The 16,621-nt window shown below is 47.6% G+C and overlaps 1 protein-coding gene across 3 annotated transcripts in view; it reads left to right on the top strand.

Annotated features, from left to right (window-relative positions):
• The first annotated feature begins 144 nt into the window (after positions 1-144).
• The window catches only part of LOC135243016 (rootletin-like), a 61,284-nt gene continuing 44,807 nt past the window's right edge, over positions 145-16,621 (top strand). For all 3 annotated transcript variants that reach the window (XM_064314430.1, XM_064314429.1, XM_064314428.1), the window contains exons 1-3: positions 145-850; positions 6,295-6,372; positions 7,938-8,003. In XM_064314430.1, coding sequence (XP_064170500.1) covers positions 728-850; positions 6,295-6,372; positions 7,938-8,003 — 267 coding nt within the window. In that variant the 5' untranslated portion in view covers positions 145-727. The remainder of the gene's footprint in view (positions 851-6,294; positions 6,373-7,937; positions 8,004-16,621) is intronic.

Here is a 16,621-nt window from a genome sequence, read left to right as displayed (position 1 = left end):
AACGTTCCCGGGCTGCATTTTTTCCGATGGGGGCTTAAATCACGGTTTTTGGAAAATGGGGGGTGTAAAATTCGCACGGGGGGGTGCGGCCCGAAAGCCTACCCCTTTTCGGGGGTTTAAATTGGGGCCGCTTTTTTTTGTGAACACTCTAGCAGTGGTTTGATGGCGCTGTACGTATCTCCAGTGAAGGACGCTCACAGGACGTTTCGGTCGGGGATGCAAGCGTCACCTGTGCATTTCACGTGTTGTACTTCGCCTCAGTGAATACGGCGAGAGGAAAGTTTTGTCACGACATAATTTACAAAAAAAAAAAAAAAAAACACTTGCCAGGGAAAGGAGATTAAGTAAACAACTCAGTTTACGCGTTCGTTCATGGAGCTATGGGTGCAAGCAGAACGAATTCGGGCACGGTTATGGGCTACAATTGGACGAATTTTTAAATGGCATTGTTCGCTCCTTAATAGAAAGTCGCTCCCTTTTCTATCATGGACGGTCTCCGGAATGTGTAATACGTTCGTGTTATTTCCGTGCCAGCAGAATCCGCGCACCTGGGAACACGCATTGTAATATCCTTTCTAAACACATGGTTACATGACTGCAAGCTCCAAAATTTCACGTCACTGGAAGCATCTTAGCTGTTTGGAAACTACTTTTGTTCACTTTATTAACTATCTGAGAGAGATATCAACGGTCAAAATCGACGGGGTGGAATCACCAGAAAAGAGCAATGATGTCCTCCAAAGATAATGCTTGTCGGAAGTTTCAAGCGAATATTTTTAACAAAAGTAAATGTCAGAATTGTTTTAAACCCAGAGAGTCGCATTTATTGAACGCCGAAGATTTAAGCCAGGTAAGTGTTTTGTTTGTTCAAGTTTGTTTGTTTGCCAGTACGTATTATAAACATGAAGGAAGGGCAATCCCGGTCAAACGTACGTATCTTCTAAAGCGTTAAATGGACAGTGGCTAATGTTCTGTGCCTCGTTTACCGCTCGCGTAGTAGGCAAGCATGTGTTACAAATGACCTTTTGCTTGTTTCTCTCTGTGTGAATGAGTTGGTAATTCTGTCGCGTGGGAGCTGGCATGATTTTATTCATTGTTTCTTTATTGCATTGCGAACCTGCATTTTAATTAAAATGGATATTGTTGCAATGTAAACGAGTGAAACTAGTTGTGTAATTTAGTAGTTTTTGAGAGCAAGCTCAACAAACTACGCGTTACTCAGGTTAGGAGTTAATGCGATTGCGAGGAGTCGTGGTATTTTTGCGACTATGTTCTAGATTTTGAAACATTATGTATGTAGACTACAATGATACTGGTTAAACTCGTGGATGCAAAATGGATGTGTACGTTATACCAATTGTGATTGTTTTACTGAACGCGCACACGCTGTGTATGATTCTAGCTGGATATGTATGCCTTGCAGATAAAGCGCCTAAGCCATAATGTTAAACAAGCTCTCGACCTCACAGATTTTCACTTTTACCACTTTTGCAGAAATAGTTATTATTTATAATGAGCGTGTATCGTGCTGTTTTAACATTTTGTATAAAGAAGGCTTTATACTTGTAACTTCATGAAAACATCACGGGGGTGGGGGGGGGGTGTAAGGTGTTAAGGATGCCAACAGTCTCAGCTGAATAGGTTCCTTTTTTTGACTTGGTTCAAAGGAAACCCCCCCCCCCCCCCCCTCCGAGTTTGCTTTTACCGCTCTGTTGATGATTATTTTCCGACATTGTTTTCCACATTTGATTTGTTGTAAATGAGATGAGGAATTTGGCAACCATGTCTTTAACTTGTGTCAGTGAAACGGTAATGCAGATTACGGCGATTTAACCTGTATTGAATGGACTGGATACATAATCAGACTCATGGCCTGGAGGATGACCAGGCAAATGGTTATCTCCAGTTTGCTTTGTTGACAAAGAATTAGAATTTGACAGTGTATTTGGGAAAAGTAAAGGTCTATGTCAGGGGTGTAGCCTACAAGTTTGGTCCTGGATGACTGGTTTGCGTAGTGATTTTGATTCCAGCCAATTACCTTAATTTTCTTTTTCTGACAGCTCTGTATTCTATGGTGGTTTACTCCTGTGATTAAAGTAAAATCTTTAGGACGCACTTGCAGTCTATAGGTCTAGCTGCGCTTAAAAAGAGGACAGATATGTATGGTTGAGCTGATGAAATAATTAAGAGCAGAAGTTTGCACAAAATCCTGAAACAAATTAGCTTTTTCTTCTTCCTAGTTTGGCTTGGCATGAGTTAGGTCAGAATGGTGTTCACTGTGTGAACTGAACTGTGTTCTTGGCTAGGAACAGCTGTACGAAATGAGTATCGTACCTTATTGAACCTGTGTTTTGTAGTTGTCCAATGACCATGATATACACTTTTGTATGTCGCTTTGGATAAAAGTGTCTGCTAAATAAATGTAATGTAATGTAATGCACCCGTGGTCTAAGTTAACCGTGTTTGTGGCAGCACTGTTTTTCCTCCATGTTGTTCACCATTGCAGCGAGCTGACCGGTCAGAAGCAGAACGATGAGTGGTTCGCACACGTGTGATAGGGTTGTAAAAATGACTTTCTTTAACTTGTGCTCACATTTCCAAAACCAAACTGGCCTGGAATGGTTATTTTATGATATCCGTTATGGGTGTGCCGCTCCTACCCAAGAACTGTGCAGCTAATGTAATTTTTGCAGGCTTTCATTGAGTTTAACGGAGGCAAATTAACGGATTCCTGTCAAGAATGGAAATTGGTCAAGGGTGGAATATGCCACTGGAACTGGGCACCTGTTCTGAAGGGGGAAAAAATTTGGTGGCAACATGTACAGTACAGATGACCCCATTGACTACAATGTGGAAGTCAATGTTGGATCGTTTATGTGGTGGGGTCTCATAATTTCAGATGAAGCCTGTTGGTAATTGGCCTCTTCCCTTTTTAATGTTCACGTGTTTGTTGTATTATGGAAAAAATAGTTTGAGTATACATTCTGGGCCCTGTTTCGCAAAGCAGGATTACTGAGTTAGCGTGAGTGAGCAGGTTTACAGGATCTCAGGGTTAGAGTGAGCAGGTTTACAGGAGCTCAGGGTTAGAGTGAGCAGGTTTTCTACAGGAGCTCAGGATTAGAGTGAGCAGGTTTTCTACAGGAGCTCAGGATTAGAGTGAGCAGGTTTACAGGAGCTCAGGGTTAGAGTGAGCAGGTTTTCTACAGGAGCTCAGGTTTAGAGTGAGCAGGTTTACAGGAGCTCAGGATTAGAGTGAGCAGGTTTACAGGAGCTCAGGGTTAGAGTGAGCAGGTTTACAGGAGCTCAGGGTCAGAGTGAGCAGGTTTACTACAGGAGCTCAGGGTTAGAGTGAGCAGGTTTACAGGAGCTCAGGGTCAGAGTGAGCAGGTTTACTACAGGAGCTCAGGGTTAGAGTGAGCAGGTTTACTACAGGAGCTCAGGATTAGAGTGAGCAGGTTTACTACAGGAGCTCAGGGTCAGAGTGAGCAGGTTTACAGGAGCTCAGGGTTAGAGTGAGCAGGTTTACAGGAGCTCACAGGAATTCTTGCCACTGGAACTGAAGGCTGATTTTGGGTGTCATTAGAAGCTCACGCACCTCAGGAGAGCTGCAGACAGTGTGCTGTGCTAGATCAGAAAGGCTTCCTGGAAGGGAAGGCTTCCTTGTGCTGCTGGGAAGCACTGTGTCCTCTTGCACAACGTTTCGCTTGTGAACTGGCGGGCAGTCGGGCGCGTGGTGACATCAGCTTTGGCATTCGCTTGACCTTTGCGAGAGAGGCCCTCTCTCGCCTCCTCCCGTTTCCATGGCGAGCCTCGCCAGCTGCCATCAGACTGTGCAGCTCTCTGCATTCACAGACTGGGACTGTGGAGCTAACTGCATTCACAGACTGGGAATGCGCAGCTCTCTGCATTCACAGACTGGGACTGTGCAGCTCTCTGCATTCACAGACTGGGACTGTGCAGCTCTTTGTATTCACAGACTGGGACTGTGCAGCTCTCTGCATTCACAGACTGGGACTGTGCAGCTCTCTACATTCACAGACTGGGACTGTGCAGCTCTTTGTATTCACAGACTGGGACTGTGCAGCTCTCTGCATTCACAGACTGGGAATGTGCAGCTCTTTGTATTCACAGACTGGGAATGTGCAGCTCTTTGTATTCACAGACTGGGAATGTGCATCTCTCTGCATTCACAGACTGGGAATGTGCAGCTCTCTGCATTCACAGACTGGGAATGTGCAGCTCTCTGCATTCACAGACTGGGACTGTGCAGCTCTGTGCATTCACAGACTGGGACTGTGCAGCTCTGTGCATTCACAGACTGGGACTGTGCAGCTCTGTGCATTCACAGACTGGGACTGTGCAGCTCTGTGCATTCACAGACTGGGATTGTGCAGATCCCTGTATTCACAGACTGGGACTGTGCAGCTCTGTGCATTCACAGACTGGGACTGTGCGGCTCTGTGCATTCACAGACTGGGACTGTGCAGCTCTGTGCATTCACAGACTGGGACTGTGCAGCTCTGTGCATTCACAGACTGGGATTGTGCAGATCCCTGTATTCACAGACTGGGACTGTGCAGCTCTGTGCATTCACAGACAGGGACTGTGCAGCTCTCTGCATTCACAGACTGGGTCTGTGCAGCTCTCTGCATTCACAGACTGGGACTGTGCAGCTCTGTGCATTCACAGACTGGGACTGTGCAGCTCTGTGCATTCACAGACTGGGACTGTGCAGCTCTGTGCATTCACAGACTGGGATTGTGCAGATCGCTGTATTCACAGACTGGGACTGTGCAGCTCTGTGCATTCACAGACAGGGACTGTGCAGCTATATGCATTCACAGACTCTACAGCAGAGGTCTGTGACCTGTAGGGCAGTTCAATGACCACTCCACAAGAGTGGCATATACAGTTGGGTGTGTGTGTGTGTGTCGGTTTATATGTGTTTGTTGTTCTTGCATGTGTGTTTGTGTGTGTGCGTGCCTGTGTGTGCAAGCGAGCTTGCACGTGTATGTGTACGTGTGCGTGTTCCTGTTTGTGTGGATTTGCACGTGCGTGGTTGTGTGTGTCTGCGTTGTGCATGTTTGTGTGCGCGTGCATGTCTGTATGGAGGCTGGGTTATCGGCTTTTCAGTGCGATATTCTAATTCATCAGAAGTGTTTTATGGAGGTTTGCAGTTTCAGAATAGTGGACAGCAGGTCAGATTTCTTTTTTGTACCCTAATAAAAATAAAATTGGACGCTCCTTTTCTGATGATGTTTTCCACGGTCGGTGCTGAGCTTCTCAGTGCAAACTGTTCAAACTGAAATGGCCGTGGGGATATTATCATGTAAACTCTTTGACCGTGCGACGTTCCTTCCCCTGTATATCTTTCCACTTTTGCTCCAGACCTGACTGAAAGGATTGATGGAGGAGAACGTTTCCTCACAGCACTCTTGTTCTTGCTGTCAAATTGCTATGGTCTCATGCAGCCAGGTTTCACTTTCCAGTGACTTTCTTGGTTTAATGGACAAACTTGTGTGGATACATCAAGCAAATTTTTAGCAAGAAGCATCATGGAGGCACTGCAGCCATAGTGTTTTATGAGCTGGTCTTTTTATTGTAAATTTGAATGTACGGTTAAGAAAGATGCCTAACTTGAATTGCTTAAGTTAATTTGTGCGGCTGTGTTAAATGGTAGCGTTTAAGCCCCTCCTCCAAATCTATGTGGAATTTAGCGATTGGGTTGAAGGGTGGGGCTTATGAGATAAACATGCGCACAGACTGCTTTACCCGCAGAAGGCGAAAATCTGACCCAAATGTATCTAACCCAGCCCACACCCCCCCCCCCCCAAAAGGATGGGGTCATGTAGACAAAACGAGTGAATTTTTAAGAGCAGCAGGGCCGGATGACCGTCACCGTTGTCCCGGATTATCAGACGTAGTCCACAATGTCCCTGTATCTTTTTATAATCGGGTCGCAAACAAACATCCTGCCATGTTATTGCGACATAGTTCAGATGGCATCCTACAGTAAGTGTCTTGGTGTCTGAACGGGTTGCGTAAAAGATAAAAAGGTGTTAACCCCACATGTCTGGGCCAAATTCCCCAAAATCTACATCTGGCCTACCCCATAATCTCCCTATGCATGATTCTCTACCTGGTCTTTTTTTGAATTTCCACCTGCTTTTATTGATTGAGTTCTCTGTTAAATAAAGGTATAGAGATTATAGTCACTGGTAGAGTTACAAGTAATGATGCACAGAAAATAAAATTATCTTGATGTGGCTCATTCTCTCCTGCCATTACCCGTAGGCTAAACCCATATATGGAGGCTGGCTGCTTCTGGCTCCAGAGGGAACCAACTTTGACAATCCAGGACACAGATCTCGGGTGAGTTGAGTATCTTGCAGTCTGTTTCCACCGACAGCTAGCTTGGCACTGTAACAGTGATGACGTTCAGATTCACACTGGACTGATAGTTTGTGCTTCAACACAGGGAAGGGATGATGACATTGTGTTTCTTTAGGGGGTGGGAAAGATTCCAGGCCTTTCATCTGACCTGGTTTCTTAAGGGTTTATTCCATAGAGGCCTGGGATTAGTCTTTTAAGGAATTCCCCTTCTCAGTGCTCCTGTGTGTTAGTGTCTGATTTGAAAAAAACAATTCACATGATCACGAGCCGTACGACCTTGCTCCTGATTGGCTGTCTTCTCAACACCCAATAGATATCAGTGATGATATCTTTTTCCCGTAAGCACTTCACATGGCCTTTGATATTTGGTAGATCACTACTGCATCAGGTATGATTTAAAGATAAAAAGACTAAAGATTGCCTATAAGGGCATCCTTATATATTGTGATTCGATATTTGGTTCAGCCCTAGTTGGGTGGTCTTCACACCGGATGAGAACATGGTGATTCAGGTGCATCCTGGGTCCACTGTATCGCCCCCCCCCCTCTATTTATTTAAACTGGAACCTGGATACGGCCGACAAAACTCCTTTTTTCTTCTCCACCCCTCTAAGTTCAGTTATAATTGTCCTCTAATCCAGCCGCTGGGAACGCGCTCTAAATGTTTAATGGGCCTCCAGTTAGAGTAGATAGAGTTTCCCTGGGCCTAGTGGAGGAGCCTCCATTCAGGCTCCTCTGGTGCCTGCTGGAGCACAAAGCACACATCCTCATATATTATTGAAGGCCTCCCCGGGTAACTGGGGTTAGAAACGTAACACCGCCACGCATCGCTGCATTAAACTGGGAAAGGATGCTAACGGAGCACTGAACAAGGAGAGGGAAGGAAAATCTGTGTCGTGCGGAATCGTACGAATAGCCTCCACAGTTTTGAAATGAAAACACACATTTGCGATCCAGGTCCTTTTCTGGTGCTGCATGTACATAGTGGCAGCTCTGAGATTCCTTGTTCAGTTGTGAGTGGTGTAATGCTCAGGCTTGAACTGTTCTGTACTCAGTAGTACTGTTCTGTACACAGTACTGTTCTGCTCACAGTGTAACAATTGTGTACACAGTAGTACCTTTCTGTTCCCAGTAGTACTGTACAGATATTGGACTGTGGATTCTGGAATAGACGCTCAGGAACTCCCATTGGCCTTTGAGGGGCCACCAGGTTATTTAATAAATAAATAAAAAGAAATCAAACTTAAACAGTGTTTTATTAGAATATGATGTATGTTTATGATTTCCACTCTATGGAAATTGTGTGGTGCGTGTGCAACCCAGCCACAGCATTAGTCGGTGTCCTGTCCTTGAGTTGTGAGGGAGATTGCAGATTTCAGTGACCTTGTTGATCGGATTGATAAACAAGGGGATCTGATTGGCCTTGTTGTTGAGATGTGAAGGGGATCTGATTGGCCTTGTTCTTGAGATGTAAAGGGGATCTATTGGCCTTGTTGTTGAGATGTAAATGGGTATTCATTGGTCTTGTTTTTGTTTCCCATGCAGAAGTGGCAGAGACGGTTCTTCATCCTGTATGAGCATGGGTTACTGCGCTATGCCCTGGACGAGATGGTGAGTGCCCATTTCATGCTGAAACCTGTTTATTGCAGCCGTCTTTTGAGAGAGAGAGAGAGAGAGAGAGAGAGGGAGAGGGAGAGGGAGAGGGAGAGGGAGAGAGGGAGAGAGGGAGAGAGGAGAGAGGGAGGGAGGGAGGGAGGGAGGGAGGGAGGTTCCTTGCTCTGATCTGGAGGAGGTTTGCCCCTGCTTTGGGGGTGGGGGTAAACTCCTGCTTTTGCGGGGTTGGGGGGTGGGGTGGTAGGGGCAGACTCCTGTTGGGGGTGGGGCCAGACTCCTGTTTTGGTGTTTAGAGGGTAGGGGCTGTCTCCTGCTTTAGGGGTAGGAGGGGGGCAGACTCCTGTTTTTGGGGTGGGGGCAGTCTCCTGTATTTGGGCGGGGAAGGGGGGGGGGGGGGGGGCAGAGACTCTTGTTTAGGGGTAGGGCAGACTCCTGTACTTCAGGCTGGGCAATTAAGCCAAACAAAGCGCTCCTGTGAAAGAGAAAGGGGAAAATCTGCAGGAAATTAACGGAAAGCAAAACGTTAGCGGTTAAAGGCGCCGATAAGCTCCTGCTGCACTCTTTCAGGCTCCGGTCTTGGCCGCGATTCTGTTCACTTCCGTTGTAAAAGGTGCTCGTTATGGCTTTTCGTTTCCCTGTAATTTACGGAAACATTTCAGACATCTACGCGGGTTTGCGGGGCTTGATGCCGATGATCGACACAGACATGAACGCGTAGCCTGAGCGGGGAAACGGGGTCCCCCGAGTTTCGTTTGAAGTCCTCTTGCACTTAAACCGCGTCTTTCCAATGTAAGCAGATAACAGAATGTGTTGCAAAGCCACACACACAAATTTAGCGGTCGTATGTGCAGAAGAGGTCTCCTGTCTGTCTGCTTCTGACTGAGGAACGCTGGAAAGCCCTTGCTACTGCATGTGCGAGTAAACAGGAGGTGCCCCGCTACCGTGTGCGTTGATGGTTCTTCCATCACACCCTGCTGTTTACACACCTGACTCTGACCGTGAAAGCATGCGCGTAATGTCCCTGGAGACGGCAAACCTGGCAACCTCCCGTCTGAGAGGGGAACATAAATTAAAACACAACTGCAGGCCTCTCTGTGGTGCGTTGTTTTTTTCCCTCTCTGTGGTGCGTTGTTTTTCCCTCTCTCTGTGGTGTGTTGTTTTTTTCCCTCTCTCTGGTTTCCCAATGCATTTTGCATTCCATATCAACAGTAAATTGAAATGGTGCAGACTTTGGAGGAGATTACTGTACAAGTTCTCTTCTTACCATGCTTGGCGTGTGCACGGTGCGTGCATGGTTTCTGCATGGTGTGTGCAGTGTTGTGTGCATGGCGTGTGCATTGTTGTGTGCATCTTGTGTGCATGGTATCTGCATGGTGTGTGCACGGTGTCTGCATGGTTTCTGCATGGTGTGTGCAGTGTTGTGTGCATGGGGTGTATGCATGGCTTGTGCATTGTTGTGTGCACCTTGTGTGCACGGTGTCTGCATGGTGTGTGCACGGTGTGTGCATGGGGTGTGCATAGCGTATGCGTTAAGTTATTGCGTAAGAGGGACAGTAAGAGGGTGCTGTTACAGACAACATGAACGTACTGTGAAACAAGGGTATGAAAGGTGTCTGTGTGTGTGTGGGAAACCGTGTATGTGTGTCTGTGTGTGTGGGCAACTGTGTGTGTGTGTCTGTGTGTTGGGCAACTGTGTGTCTGTGTGTGTGTGTGGGCAACCATGTGTGTGTGCCTGTGGGTGTACGTGTGTGAGTGACGTGTCGGCACACCAATTTTACAAAAATGTCGACAGCCATTTTGTCCCCTGAGCCTGTTCTCTTTGTCATAATGCCCTTGTGTAATACTAAAACATCAATCAGTTGCGGCGTTTTCAGTCGCGCTGTCTTTGTTTATAAAGGACATTGCGTCAACACTAGAGACGGTGGCAGAATGTAAATCTGTAAATTTGTGTGTAGAATCATTGGTCCCCTGAGCACTTCTGCAACCATGCTGCCATCCTGCGTGTTGCATTCTGGGTATTTTGAGGCGGAGAGAATCCTATTGGAATCCCTTGACTCCGTAATGCCTCAAATCAAAGCTTCGACCCACATTTGCTGTCGCTTTGGGAAACCAGATTAATGAGTTACCGGGTTATTATCAACGGTTTTCCTCATGGAATCCTGTCACTTGAGGTTTTTCCTTCTTCTTTTTTTTTTTTTTTTACAGTATGAAACAGAATGCTGGCTTCTCACAAATAGTGCATAAATTTATACAGAAGTCTTAGTATGAGCTGTTATCGCATCAGTAAGAACTGTTCCGGTGAGGTTCTATACCTGAGTGTGATATCTTTATGAGGGGAGGTGTTGAGTTGGAGATGGCGTAGTCACTCGATTGTAAGTGGCAAATCTAGCCTAGTTACCACAGTGGCAATAATGTGTTGAGTTTGCGGTGTGTTGGACTCCAGAGTGAAGTTTTAGTTGCAGCCGAAGAGAAAATGTTAAATTACGCATTGTGTTGTTTTGCGTGAAGTGTCGGGCAGAAGTGTTGACATTTATGAGAGGTGGAGAGTAAACGATGCGTTTGAGGAGTATAATCCTCAGAACTGTCTGCCACTTTAAACACTACGTTCGTAATGTCCCTACTGCGCCTACTATGGCACTTAAAGTTCCTAATGGACCGTTCATGATGAACCTGTGTGCTGATGCCCTAGATCTGGGGTGTCAAACTGAGTCCCAAAGGGGGCTGTGGTTTCTGTGGTTTCCCTTCAATCAGCTGCCAATGAAGGCCTTCAGAACAAGACCCTCCCCCCGTCTGCAATTTGTCCATCAAAATATCACATTGTTGGTCGAACGGTCGGGGTCAGAGTTCAACTCCACTTTCCATTTCATCTAATCACTGCGCTGTCCTGTGGTAGCAGGCCGTGTCGGGGTGGGATACAGGAGAATTCTGAAATGGTGTCCATTACTAGTTTCCCCTTTCATTCATCTTTCTGTCCAAACGATTTAGCCTTAGTTTGCCTAACAAATTTGGTCAAACTTTGCTTGATTGAATGAAATTGAATTTCATTCTTGTATCATGGCAAACCTATTGGGATAGGGCTCCACGTACTGAAATCTTGTGTATTCCATCTGGACACGACTGTCATCATGGTCGTGACTGGAGTGCTTTTGAGAAACTTTTCAACTTTTGAACGGAAGAGTTTCTGGAAGGATATCATCGTCTTTATAATTGATCATGCGCAGATTTTAAAGGCCAATGAAATGTGCTCATATTCCTGGTACAGAATTTCCGTGAAGTTGGGTGTCAGTGAGCTCAAGTTGTGCAAAGCAATTAGTAAAACTCGTTTGTACGCCCCCCAGTGGCGTGGAGTGGCATAAAACAAAGAGCAAGGAGCTTGTATTGAGTATACAACCTACGGGAGACCATTGGCGCTGACAAGGGTGTTCGGTGTCATGCTCTCCATGTTCTTTTTTCAAAACGTCTGTATGTTGTAAGGAAAATACGGCCTTCTTAACTGTATGTGTGTGTGCGTGTGCGTTTGTGTGTGTGTGTCTGTGTGTGTGTGTGTATTTGTGTGTGCGTGTTTGTGTGTGTGTGTGCATGTGTGTGTGTTACAGGAGTAATCCTTGTTCTCTTGGTAAGTGCACATCTCTGTAGGGTTAACAGCGCTCTGAAGGACATAGACTGCAACGTGCTTTAGCTCAGTCCGTCGGGGCCGTCTGCCCTGATGATGCCAATGTAGGCCTGCCGTTCCTTTCGGAATTGCTGACACAAGTTAATAGCCTTACTGAAAATAGAGAGGGCTCTCTGATTAACTCGTGTGTCCGTGGGGACATTTTAGAGTCGAGTATAAAGATTGCCATAATTCATTGGAAAGGCTGTTGGCTGAAACCACTGAATCTAAACGGCACAGATTTTCAGTAATTTTCTCACTGTGTGCAGTAATTCTAACACTGTGTGGAGTAATTATCACACTGTGTGCCGTTATTCTAACACTGTGTGGGGTTTCTGCCTCCTGAAGGAGGAGCACTGAGGTCAGGGCAGGGGGGTCGTTGAGGGTCAGAGTCAGTGGAACCTTGCGGCTGGACAGGGAGTGGAGTCGGTACCTGAGTCGCTACTGAGCATTGGACTTCTCGTATGACAAAGCACCCTTCCCTACCCGAGTGACCCCTGGCCTAGGGACCCCCAGCCCTGGGACCCCCACCCTAGCTACCCCCGGCCTAGCAACCCCTGTCCGAGGTACCCCCAGCGTAGGTAACTCCGGCCCCAGACCTGCAGAGCCACAGGGTCTGCTGCTTTTCACTGCTTCCCAGCGACTCACTGATAAGTTTAACATTTTTCATACACATCAGTTCGCCTCACCTGGTTTACTGGGGCTGAAATTGGTTATCGATTTTTAAAGTGAAAAAAGGGTGGGGGAACGCTACACTAGACTGTATTGTGATGTTCATTTAAAAATTAAAATGAAAATATTTTCAGCTTTATTGGACACGACAGTGTAGAACAGGGAAGAGAGAGGGAGAGACGTGCGACAAAGGATCACGCGGTCGGACTCGAACCGCCGACGTCGCGGCTCGTAACGAGCGTGTGGACAGTGCTCTACAGGCTACGCCAGGAGACGCCCCTCATTTTCAGTTTTTGACTTGTTGGTGCCGTGGCCCTCCTGCTCCGGGTGAACGAGGGAGGACTGAAGCCACTGGAAAAATGGGTTTCGATTGCGTCGTTAATGATTGGCAGCTCGTGGAGCCAGAGGTCGATGCGGTCCTGCGACAGACGGGTTCCACACCCTCCTCCGCGTGCTCCGTGTTTCACAGACGGGGATTTTCATTGGACGGTAACTGTGGAATCTTCTGCAGCCTTTGACCTTTGAACTGAACACCGGCTCGCCATCGTTCTCCCGGTGATTACGTCCCGTCTAAGCGCATCCACATCCTCATTTTCACTGCTTTGTTTGGCAACTCTTTCATGACGTGTTTAGCTCGTCACGCTGGAACCGTTTTCTTTGCGTGAATACGTGTCCTTTGTTTATAAGTGTCCCGCTTTATTTATTAATCTGCTTTTGATTGGTTAAGAGGAAACTAAAGAAGGATTTTTAAAGGTTGCCTATTTAGCTATTTCATTTTCACAGGCTACCAAACATGTTGATGAGGCTTTTTAAGCCTGTGCCCCCTGCTGTGTGTGTGGAAGGGGCACTGCTCTATGTCTGAGGACCCCGGTGCCCCCCTGCTGTGTGTGTGGAAGGGGCACTGCTCTATGTCTGAGGACCCCGGTGCCCCCCTGCTGTGTGTGTGGAAGGGGCAGTGCTCTATGTCTGAGGACCCCGGTGCCCCCCTGCTGTGTGTGTGGAAGGGGCAGTGCCCTATGTCTGAGGACCCCGGTGCCCCCAGTGCCAGTCTCAGAGTTAACCCCTCTGGCTTGGTCACTCTACTCTTCATTCTGCTTTTGTATTTTTTTTTTGTGTGTGTGTGCTGGGTTTGTGTGAAGGTGAAAGAGTTGGATGGAAGTGGGAAAATCTGAAAATGGTATTTGTTAAGTGGGAATGAGAGTGGGGTGTGGGTGTGGGATGTGTGTTGTGGATGTGGGCTGTGGGCTATGGGGTGTGGGTGTGGGCTGTGGGCTATGGGGTGTGGGTGTGGGCATGGGCGTGGGATGTGGTCTGGATGTGGGTGTGGGATATGGTGTGTGTGGTTTGGGTGGGGGGGTGTGGGATATGGTGTGTGTGGTGTGGGTGTGGGTCTGGATGTGGTTGTGGGGTGTGGGCGTTGGGCCACAGTGCACTACCATGGCCCAGATTCAGGCACTTTTAAGTCTGATCTTTCCTGTCAAGTCCATAAGGTCCTGAGTATTAAATCCATCAGCAGCAGCTGTGCCTAGAGCCTCCTGCTGGAAGCTAAAGAGAGACAGACGGAGCACTGAGCTGACTGACTCTCAGACAGTGGCGGTCAGTGTGTGGGATTAAAGGATGTGTTGATGACTGCTGATTCTGCTTTGGTAGCCCCAGACTTGCACACTGTTACTGAGAGTCATTGTCCCTGAATACTCAACACTGACCTGTTCTGAAGACCTGCACACAGTGGGGAACAGAGCGGTCATGGGAATTGGGCCTAATCCAGTCAACGCATTAGCCTGACACACTGTACTGTAAGACATGGTGGGCTGTTGAATCTGAATGCTGCCAGACCCCTGCAGCGGGTTCTTCTGCTTTACAGGATGTGATGTAAGCACGTGTGACAGGCAAGGACTACGATACCCAGAGCCACTCTGTCTGTGTGTGTGACAGGCAAGGACTACTATACCCAGACCCACTCTGTCTGTGTGTGTGACAGGCAAGGACTACTATACCCAGAGCCACTCTGTCTGTGTGTGTGACAGGCAAGGACAACTATACCCAGAGCCACTCTGTCTGTGTGTGTGACAGGCAAGGACTACTATACCCAGAGCCTCTCTGTCTGTGTGTGTGACAGGCAAGGACTACTGTACCCAGAGCCACTCTGTCTGTGTGTGCGACAGGCAAGGACTACTGTACCCAGAGCCACTCTGTCTGTGTGTGTGACAGGCAAGGACTACTGTACCCAGAGCCACTCTGTCTGTGTGTGTGACAGGCAAGGACTACTGTACCCAGAGCCACTCTGTCTGTGTGTGTGACAGGCAAGGACTACTGTACCCAGAGCCTCTCTGCCTGTGTGTGTGGGTGACTGACGAACAGACAGACTGACTGTCTGTCTGTGTCTGTTTGTATGGCTTTGTCTGCTTGTCTCTGTCTGTATGTCTGTATGTTTGTCTGTCTGTCTGTATACTTTTGTCTGTTTGTCTCTGTCTGTCTGTATGTCTGTATGCCTTATTCTGTTTGTCTCTGTATGTCTGTGTGTTTGTCTGTCTGTCGCTCTCTGTCTGTTAGCTGCTTGCTGTTGGTGTGGGGTTGGCAAATGACCGTGTCTCAGTATGGACGCTGAAAGCAGTGATAAACGATCAGTGCTGTTTGGTAGAGGAGTAGGCTGCCCAGATCCTTGTTGGCTGCCCACTGTCTGTTTGCTTATCCTTAAGGAAGTAGTCTTGACCACGGGCTGCGACGTGTCACAAGATGAGGTTTTATGTGACTGACGCCCTTCTCTTAAATCCCATCTGGAGGTTTTATTTTTTTTGTGTTTTTATGAAGGGGACAAAGCTCCGCCCCTCTGCCTGCCACTCAGACTGTTCCATACAAGGATTAGTAAGGTACAACTTGGTCACAGTACTGGCAAACCTTTACAGGGTGTGTGTGTGTGTGTGTGTGTGTGTCTGTATGCACATACTGTGTATGGGTGTGGGTGTGTGTGTGTGTGTACGCTTATCCATATCAGTTCACTGATATTCTAAAAGCAGCCATTGGCACAGTAATAAGACACTACAGCGCCAAGCGAGTGTGAATGTGTTCCCTGCTTTACAAATCTCTGCATTCTGCGGTATCTACCCAGAGTACAGAGACATCCTGATTATTTTTATCCCAGAGAGGTGCTCATTCTGCCGAAAGAGGTGGGCGCTCATCCTGGAAGTTAGCGTAGCGCCGCACAGGTACCGCTCTTACCGGTTAGTGTGCCGTTTACACCTGGGGCCAGGTGTAGTCTGCTGCAGTTCCGATAGCCGCCTCCTCACTCCGTGGAGGTGCTGCACTTTGGAATGTAAACAGCAGCTGATTACGGCTGACCACCCACCCCCCCCCCCACCCCCATTCCTGTTCCAGTTCTGAAACAGCTCAGCACCCCCCCCCCCCCACTCACTCAGTTCTGAAGCAGTTCTGTCCACATTCACTGGATTTTGACACTGCACTCTGATTGCCGCCCTCTACTCCAACATGCAGAGTTCTGCATTGCTTTCTCTGTGTCTCACTGTGCGGAACAGACACCACGTTCAGCAAGTTGTGCGACAGAGGCGCGTCCAAAACCGAACGCCACACTCATAAATGCAAATGCGATGCATTACAGTACAGATATTATTTTCTTCCAAAGATTAACCAATCATGTTCAAAAATGCGATCAGTGGCAAAAGCGAGCATCGAAGGGGGAACGAAGCCACAGTCGTTTGTCCAACGGTCCAACTGTATGGCGGTTTATTTAAGGAAGCAGCGCAACCACGAATGTCCTGCCTGTCTTACTAACCTGGTTCCCGAGCCCTATTCGCTCCCTGGGTGTGTTTCACAGGCCACGGCAGCGTAGCACAGTGGGTAAGGAGCTGGTCTCGTAACCTGAAGGTCACAGGTTCGATTCCCAGGTAGGACACTGCTGTTGTACCCTTGAGCAAGGTACTTAACCTGCATTGCTTCAGTAAATATCCAGCTGTGTAAATGGATGCAATTTAAGTGCTGTGTAAAAAAAAAAAAAAACATTATGTTAGTTGCTCTGGATAAGAGCGGCTGCTGTAATGTAATGTAGGTTATCAGCCCCAAACCGTCAGCTCAGCAAAACCGTGCTGGCAGACACGACTGTACCATTCTGTTGCCGTGACATCATCAGAGGCGGAGCAAGCGTGTGCCTGATTGATACGGTTTACCCTGTGATCTTTGCGCCACGGTCCTATCAATCGTGCCATCCCCAGTGTGTGTGTGTGTGTGTGTGTGTGTGTGTGTGTGTGTGTGTGTGAGACAGTGACAGTGACACAGT

Source organism: Anguilla rostrata, chromosome 17 (genome assembly GCF_018555375.3).
Source record: "Anguilla rostrata isolate EN2019 chromosome 17, ASM1855537v3, whole genome shotgun sequence".
NCBI classification, from domain to species: domain Eukaryota; kingdom Metazoa; phylum Chordata; class Actinopteri; order Anguilliformes; family Anguillidae; genus Anguilla; species Anguilla rostrata.
Note: the sequence above shows the minus strand (reverse complement) of the source record. Positions and strands in the feature narration are given on the sequence as shown.